The 9,110-nt window shown below is 34.0% G+C and overlaps 1 protein-coding gene across 1 annotated transcript in view; it reads left to right on the top strand.

Moving 5' to 3' along the window:
• LOC107693179 (mitogen-activated protein kinase-binding protein 1-like) overlaps positions 1-9,110 on the top strand; it is a 51,382-nt gene that overhangs the window by 20,006 nt on the left and 22,266 nt on the right. Inside the window, exons 3-8 of the mRNA XM_016492471.1 lie at positions 700-762; positions 1,211-1,268; positions 4,425-4,595; positions 5,701-5,838; positions 6,069-6,251; positions 7,492-7,509. Of these exons, the coding sequence (XP_016347957.1) occupies positions 700-762; positions 1,211-1,268; positions 4,425-4,595; positions 5,701-5,838; positions 6,069-6,251; positions 7,492-7,509 (631 nt within the window). The remainder of the gene's footprint in view (positions 1-699; positions 763-1,210; positions 1,269-4,424; positions 4,596-5,700; positions 5,839-6,068; positions 6,252-7,491; positions 7,510-9,110) is intronic.

Below are 9,110 nucleotides of genomic sequence, written 5' to 3'. Positions count from 1 at the left end.
TTTGAACACTGTGTGAATGTTATAATAAATGTATTAATAGAGCTGTTGTAGGGCAATTATTATTATCATTATTATTGTCTTACTTTTTTGTTTTATTTTACAGAACGACGGTAAAATTACAATACTGTCATTTATGAATGTCGATGGAGTTGTTGCTTTTTCTCGGCTTTTTTTTATATTTTGGCAGAAACCCACAAGAAGAAATCGTGTTAGTCATTGTTCGGTACATATTATTTGGCCTTTTCGCTTATTCGGCTGAACACGGAAAGAGATTTTTTTGCTATTTTCGGCCGAATAATTTCGGTTGCCGAATATTCGGTGCATCCCTACTTTTAAAGAATACCATTGTACTATCATGGTAACTGCTCTGACTAATACACATTAACAGACACAGGATATGATACATTGTTAATCAGGAAAGTCAGGTATAATCATGTTTAAATGAGTCTGATTTGTGCATTTTCTCTTTTTTTTTTGTCTAATTTTGGAAGTAGAAAACGCCACTCCATGATTTAGATAGCAAAATTGTGGGCTTGTGGCTTAGTGTGGTCAAAGATCTGGACTGCTAACTTAAAGGTTGTCATTGAGTAAGACTTTGGAGGGACTGTCACCATAGTTAAATGATAATTATGTTGTTTTGGATTGGAAAGTGTCTGCTAAATAGCATTTTAACGACCCCTTTCTTTTATCGTTTTATAGATGTGTGGTGGTGCTACTGAACCCTAAGAAAAACAAACAGCATCATATCCTCAATAGCTCCAGGTAAGACTTTAATACTTTTGTAACCAAGCGCAACATGGATAAATGTCACCTCCTATGGCTCATTAGCTGCACAAGTGTACTACACTCTTTAAAATAAAGGTGCTTTATTGGCATCAATGGTTCCATGAAGAACCTTAAACATCTGTGAAACCTTTCCATTTCACAAAAGGTTCTTTATAGTGGAGAAAAGGTTCTTTAAATTAAAATTTAAAACGTTCTCCACACTAAAAATGGTTCCTTTAAGAACTGTTTATTGGAAGGTTCTTTATGGAGACCAAAATGATTCTGTCCCAAACTCATGCCACTGGTTGAACAAATATTGTAGTGTTGGGATGCTCAACATATAATCATCGTAAGCAATGGGTGACCAGACGGAGAGGACATCTCTCAACTAGCAGGATGCATACACTTCAACATTGTCTAAATACTTCCGTCCACTCTGTCACAGGAAAACCATCACTACCGTCTCCTTCTCTCCTGATGGCAAATACGTGGTCACGGGCGAGGTGAGTACTCAATTCCTCAGTATATCTGTGCTTTGTGGTTACATCACATGATTTAATAGGAAGTCAGGAGCTCTGGAGAAGTATCTCATACTTCGATAAAGCTGATGTAGGCGAGCTGTATGAAAATACATTTCTCTATCTTGCACCTTCAGGCCTGAATTCTGAAATCCCTGTGGGCAGTGACTAACTATCAGTGTAATTTGTCTCTTGTCACAGTGGAGTCAAGTACAGACAAATGTGACTATTGCTTTCCTTCTGCAATTCTGCAGCATTAACGTTTGGATTAGAAGGGATTTATTGCTTTGACTGCAGTATAGAAATCATGCAGAAGCATGCAAGTTATGTCCGGCTTGAAATAAAACACAGTATTGCAACCTTCAAAATAAAACTACATGATTGAAACAACAACAACAAAAAAATAACAGTTAAAATATTTAAAAGTATTAATAATTTCTTATTTGGTGTAAAGACAAAATGTAATTGGCAACACATTTTAATTCTGTAATCTGTTATTATATTATCTGAAATATTAGCAGGGAGTAATGTAGAATGGAAGCTGATTTTGTCTATCAGCATTTGATTGGATCATTTGGTCAACTTGATTAATAATACCAGTTATTTTATTATGTTTTTTTTCCCCCCTTCATGTACAGACTTAATGTCATCTGAGTAGAAAAAAGGTGGTAGAAATTTAGCAAATTTCTAGCTAGAGTGTTAAAAGTTTCCCTATTACCCTATTATCTAAATATCATGGAATTTCAAGTGTAATTTTCCAGGCCTTTAAACATTTATTTAATCAAATCATGAAAACTTCTGTAGTCATTATAAACCTTTGTGGTTCTGCTCAGTTTTGATGCATTTCTTTGGCTAAAATTCTCTTTTTGAGTGCAATCTCTAGACATTTATTTTGTTGTTAAATATAATAAAATTATAGTGTTATTTGAATGAGGAATGTGGATGCTTGCCTGTTATCCACTATGATTTTTTTCTTAAAGGGACAGTTCACCCAAAAATGAACATTCTGTCATAATTTACTCACTTTCATGTTGTTCCAAACCTGAATGACTTTCTTTCTTCTGTGCAACATAAAAGAAGATATTTTGAGGAATGTTGATAACCAAACAGTTTTGGTGACCATTGACTTCTATTGTATGGACAAAAAACACATTGTTCAAAATATCTTTTTATGCTCCACAGAAGAAAACAAGTCATGCAATGACATGAAGGTGGTTAAATTAAAATTATTATTTATTGTATTTTTATTGTATTTTTATTTATTTATTTTTTTCTTTTTTGGTGGACTATCCCTTTAAGGATAATATGCATTGATGAAGTGTCCATACTTCTGGTCTGCTGGCATGACAGTAATGAATGGAAACAGTAGTGTGGACAGTGACCAGAGCTGTTTGGACTTTGTTTGCAAGACTGAACATGAGCACAGATCCTGTCTACTTCTCTAATCCACTAAATCCTGTGGACGGGTGATTTGTGTGTGTGTGGTTGTACATTTTTGTATGTGTGTATGCGGTTGTATATTTTGTGTGTGTGTGCGTTTGGACAAAAAAGTAATCCTTTCCGTTTGAGAGGAGTTTCTTACTCCAGCATGTGAAAGTGATGTGAGTTTGTGCTTACTGGCTGCCATGGCAACAGGCGGCACCGTGCCAACTGTCTCTGCTGTCATAAAAAGGTAAAAGCGAGAGTGCCAAGAAAGGGCAAGGAAAATAGCATGTAGGGAGGAAGAGAAAGAAAATGTGCCCGAAGGAAGAGACAGAAACAGTCTGGAATCGGCATATGTCTGCTCACTGTGGTTTGACCTCTGACCCCCACATTCTCACTGTGAAGCCCCTGCAGCGCTGAATGCTGATCAGATGTTGGCAGCACAGTTCTGTATTAAAGCAGGATGTTGTGTAAGATTAATCAGAATGAATCTTGCATGATCGTGCATGATCTGTCTTGATTGGAGTTGTGTAACGTGGGATTGAACTGACCTGTCTCGACATCTGTTAATGTGTTGCACAAACAAGCTAAGCATTGCACAAAATAGAAAGGTGCTCTTGAATACATGCTTGCAATACATCAAAATATAAATCCAAGGTTCCCACAGTCAAGAGAAAATATGAAAATATCAGGGGATTTTCAAAATGGTGTTTTTCTGGCCAGGGAAAGGACATTTCTATAATATATAACATATACACATTTTTTATGAATGAATGAATGAATTAGTTTTTTTTTTTCATCTTTGAAAGAAGTCTTTTATGCTCACCAAGGCTGCATTTAATCAAAAAATACAGTAAAAAGTTTATATAATTGTTAAATATTATTACAGTTTGAAATTACTGTTTTATTTTTGAATAACTTTAAATTTAAAAAATATATATAAAATTCATTTAATTTTTCCTGTGAATTGTCAGTAGCCGTTACTTAGCTGTGTCACATGATCCTTCAGATATTATTCAGATATTATGATTTATTATCAGTGCTGGAAGCTGTTGTGCTGCTTAATACTTTTTTGGAACCTGTGATACTTTTTTTCAGGATTCTTTGATGAATAAAAAGTTCAAAAGAAGAGCATTTATTTAAAATAGAAATGTTTTCTAACAATATACACTACAGTTCAAAAGTTTGGGGTCAGTAAATTTGTATTCTTTATTTTTGAAAGAAATTAAAACTTTTATTCAGCAAGGATGTGTCAAATTGTTAAGAAGTGATAACAAAGATTTATATTGTTAGAAAACCATTATTTTATATTGTAATAACATTTAGCAAGATTACTGTTTTATTCTGTATTTTTGATCAAATAAATGCAGCCTTGATGAGCATAAGAGACTTCTTTAAAAAACATTACAAGGCTTTCTGATCCCAAACTTTTTACTTTTAGTGTATGTATAAACTTTAATACAATTATAAACATCCTTATTGTCACCTGTGACCAGATTAATGCATCCTTGATGAATAAATGTATTAATTTCTTAAAAAGAATCTTACTGACCCCAAACTTTTGGAAGGTAGTATGTATATATTTATATATGTTGGTTGTATGTTTCTAAATATACAGTTTTTTGGTTCTTAATGTGGTAGATATAGCTCTTGTGTTGAGATTGTCTGGAGTAAAGCATGTTGACGGCCCTCATAATCTCTTTTTCTCTCTCTCTCTAGAGTGGTCATATGCCGGCGGTGCGTGTCTGGGATGTGGCAGAGAGGACACAGGTGGCGGAGTTACACGAACATAAATATGGCGTGGCGTGTGTGGCTTTCTCCCCCAATAGTAAATACATCATCAGTGTGGGATACCAGCATGACATGATCGTCAACGTCTGGGCCTGGAAGGTGACTAGCAATATTCACACAGTCATGAAAGATGGCTTTCATTTAGTTTATTGTTTCATATATGCTGTTTGGATAACTAGATTTGCTTTTCCTGCAGGTAATAGCAGTGTTTGCAATGCATAAAAGGAATGGTGTTAACACAAGGCAACACTAAAGAATATACATTACATACAGTATATGCTTAAAGCTGAAAAAAAAGGAATTTAAAGAAATAGTTCAGCCAGAAAATGAAAACTGTCCTCACCCTCAGGCCATCCAAGATGTAGATGAGTTTGTTTCTTCATCTGAACAGTTTTGGAGAAATTAGCATTACAGCACATCACTTGCTCACTAATGGATCCTCTGCAGTGAATGGGTGCCGTCAGAATGAGAGTCCAAACAGCTGATAAAAACATCACAATGATCCATACAGCTCCATCAATTAGCTTCAAGCAAAGCGAACAACTGTGTATTTGTAATTGTATTTGTAAAAAAATCCATTGAATTGTCCTCTATTCAGAATATTTTTTTAAGTGAAAAAGTCATCTCGTCTGAATCAGGAGATAAATATGAATAGATCAAGCACTGTTTACAAGTAAAAACAGTCCAAAACTGTTCTAAACAAATATATCAGTGGATTTTGATGTGAAATGACAACAGGAGATAAACTTTTTTTTACTGGAGGAAGCGTTGTTATACTGTAGATTATAGACTCTTTGGCCAGAAGCAAAGAAATTAAAATGCCCTAGATTTGTTTTTTACAAACACGTAGCTTTTTGCTTCAAGATGTTAATTGATGGACTGGAGTGGTGTGGATTATTGTGATGTTTATATCGGCTGTTTGGACTCTCATTCTGACGGCACCCATTCACTGCAGAGGATCCACTGGTGAGCAAGTGATATAATCCAAAATTTTTCCAAATCTGTTGTGATGAAGAAACACATTTAAATCTTGGATAGCTTGAGGGAGAGTAAATATTCAGCAAATTTTCATTATTCCTGTAATGTTGTTCCATCTCTCATAATCTGTTTACCATGATTTTCCCCTAGTAACATAAAAAACAGATCCATAAATCATAGTATAAAAATTGTCATAGATTGAATATTTGTCTTTTTGTCATTTCAGAAAAATGTTGTGATTGCCGCCAACAAGGTGTCCAGTAAAGTGACGGCTGTGTCTTTCTCAGCTGACAGCTCGTACTTTGTTACAGCTGGGAATAGACACGTGAAGTTCTGGTATCTTGACCACACCAAGTCGTCCAAGGTACACGATGCTAACGTGGCGGATGACAGCTAGCCTTATCTCTACCAAATACAGCTCTTTTTGATCTTTCTGGCTGGCTTTCCGTCTCTAACTCTCACTTACCATCACCACAGATGTCAAGCCTGACCACAGCTGAAAATGTCATGTCACATGAACTCCCAGTCCATTCACACAGTGCTAAATATGATCCGGGTCTTAGGTGAAAGCCTCATAAATGTCATCTCTCACAGGTGAACGCTACAGTACCATTATTGGGCCGCTCTGGTCTTCTTGGAGAGCTGCGGAATAACTTCTTTAGCGATGTGGCCTGTGGAAAGGGCCGGAAGGCGAACAGCACCTTCTGCATCACTTCCTCTGGGCTGCTCTGTGAATTCAATGACAAAAGAATGCTGGACAAGTGGGTGGAGCTCAGGGTGAGTGACGAGGATGCTGATTGGTTGATTGTGTAGTCTAATCACAAATATGCATGAATGAGTGGGTGCCATAGAGCTCAATAGTTTGGTTCAAAAAGTAAAAATGATTGGTTGATTTTTAGTAGTGCTGTCAAACGATTAACTGCGATTAATCACATCCAAAATAACTTTTTGTTTACATTATATATGTATATGTACTGTCTATATTTATTATGTATATATAAATACACACACATACAGTATATATTTTGAAAATATTTACATGTTTATACATTTATATATTCGTATTCTTATATCTTATATATAAATATATTTAATATAAAAACAACATTTTTTTCTTAAATATATACATGCATGTGTTTGTATTTATATATACATAATAAATATACATAGTATACACACATATATTTTGTAAATGTGTGCGATTAATTGCGATTAATCGTTTGACAGCACTAGTTTTTAGATGATTTTATTCAAAATACATAAAAACTCATTAAAGATCCACATGTTTTCATGAATACAGGTTTTTGTATTGAACACTAGATAACATTAGCTACACTGAAAAAAATTATATTTTGAAAAGTTTCACTCAGAAATTGATAGTAAATTTCACAAATAATTACAAAGAAATGGCAAGTAACATTGAATTAAACATGACATTTTTATTTTCTTGTAAAACGTACTGCAGTATTTTTTTTGCTTTGTTTACAGCTTTGAAACAGAATTTCTAACTATTTACCTATATTTGGATAAAATAGGATGTTGTATCCATTATGGCATAAAAAACTGAATTGATATGAAAATACAATTTTTGCAGGCTGGTTTAGTTCAGAAGAACTCTATTGAACAACTTTTTTAATTCTCTATGGAAAACGAAATGGGAAAATAATGAGAGGTCACTGTTGTTGAGCTCTATTCTTTTAAATAACATGTTTGTGAAAAGAATGTGCATGAAATTAAAGCTATTTTTATACTTGGAATTGAACTTTAAAAGTTCAGTTGTCACATTTTGAACCCCCTGATTTGTAGTTGAATGTTGTTTAGGCTTCCTTGTCTGTGTGTTTAGTGCTTTATCCATGTTAAGCTATTTTTTCCTTTTCTGATATCAAAGCCCCTGTGAACGGAGGGTGTTTCTAAGCTCTCGGCTGTGTTAAGTGAGAGTGGAGTGTGTTAATTACTAATGCTGCTGCTGCTGTTGTCTAATATTAGTCTGTTCTGCTTCTCCTCTCACACTGTCCAGAAAAATGACAGTTTCGCAGTAAGTTTCACATCAGGGCTACGGATTCAGCTGTCACGTCTCATTGTAAAACTCATTAAACAGCACGTCACAGTGCTGCTTTCAGTCATGCTCACCTGTACATTAGATGTTTGACCTCATTACCTTCACTTGCCAGTTATCACTCTAATCTCAGAAATCTCAAAGCATTTCACATTACGTATGATGAGGCCCACACAAAATCACAACCCACAAAACTTGTTTATCTTTTAATACCCATCATTTGCTGTATTCACAGCATACACCGCCCCTTTTGTGTTATATTAATAATTTATTATTATTATATTCATTTTAATATATTTTTGTATTTTTACAATACATTGTTCTAATTGTTTTAATTATGTATTTAATTATTTTAATTATTAATTATTAGTATTAAATATTTTATTGCATACACCACCTCTTTTGCATTTTTTTAAATAAAAATTATTATTGTTATTATTATATTCATTGTAATATGTTTTTTTATATTTTATATTGCATTGCATTGTTTTAATTGTTTTAATTATGTACTTAATATTTGCATTAATTATGAGTATTACTTATTCAATTGTATTTTGAAAGGGTATTGCATAATATTTATTTTCACAGTACATTTTTAGTTTTAACAAATCACTCAAGATATACGTTTCATCATTTAATTCAGTGTATTATTTTTTATTTACTGCATCTATTACTCTGCCTTAAGACAGAAAAAACATCAGATAAAGTAGTAATATCTATTTAAAGAAAGGTCTGTTGTATCTCACAAAAGAGAAGAAGAAATTTGTATTTCGGAAGACCTTTAGAAACCCATGAGAACTAGGCAGCCGTGTTGAACACATGATTTAGAGCCGATATGAGATCTGGATTTGACTCCTTACAAACTGTCAAAGTGGGTCATGGTTAGAGCAGGTGGGTGCTGCACAATTCTGCTTTTGTGGGACCCTTTAGCCCACTGCACTGAGAAAACAAGAAAGATTCAGAAGAGTGCCAGAAAGAAAGGGATACAGAGAGGATGGTAAAGGATACAAAAGCCTCTCTGTCTAACAGTTTATCAACTAAAAGAACCCCAGGATTATTGTACATTTTGATAATCTACAGATGAATTTTGGTCTCTTGAGTAAAGCTTATTTAGCAAATAGTCTTCCGTGTCCTTATCTCAGTAAATTAAATTGGATATTTCAGTGAAGGAGGCTCTTATATTTTAATATTAGATTTTTCTCATTAGGAACATCTAACGGCTCATGGAAAACACACACAAATGAGCTCTTATCTTTTCACTTTTAACCTGCTCAGGCACTAATAAATTTTCTTTTTTTTCTCCACACTTTGTATCTTTATTGCCACCTGTTTCATATTATTTTATGTTTGATATCTCATCAGCTTTTATTTGTGGTTTGTGCATTGTGCATTTCCCATGCAATTATCAGTGGAATTTAATAAGACATCTCGATTTAATGCACAGAGCTCTCATTTTGTCTAATTTTTCGATTCACCCAACAAAATGACTTGGCCTACATGGTAAATATGCTTTTGTGTAGATGCTTAAAGCTCTGCAGATGTTATATGTGAATTTAAACATAATTTAAATGTGTTGTTTA

The sequence above is a fragment of the Sinocyclocheilus anshuiensis genome, unplaced genomic scaffold (assembly GCF_001515605.1).
Source record: "Sinocyclocheilus anshuiensis isolate Anshui unplaced genomic scaffold, SAMN03320099.WGS_v1.1 scaffold222, whole genome shotgun sequence".
Classification (NCBI taxonomy): Eukaryota; Metazoa; Chordata; class Actinopteri; order Cypriniformes; family Cyprinidae; genus Sinocyclocheilus; species Sinocyclocheilus anshuiensis.
This window is presented reverse-complemented; position numbering and strand designations above follow the sequence as displayed.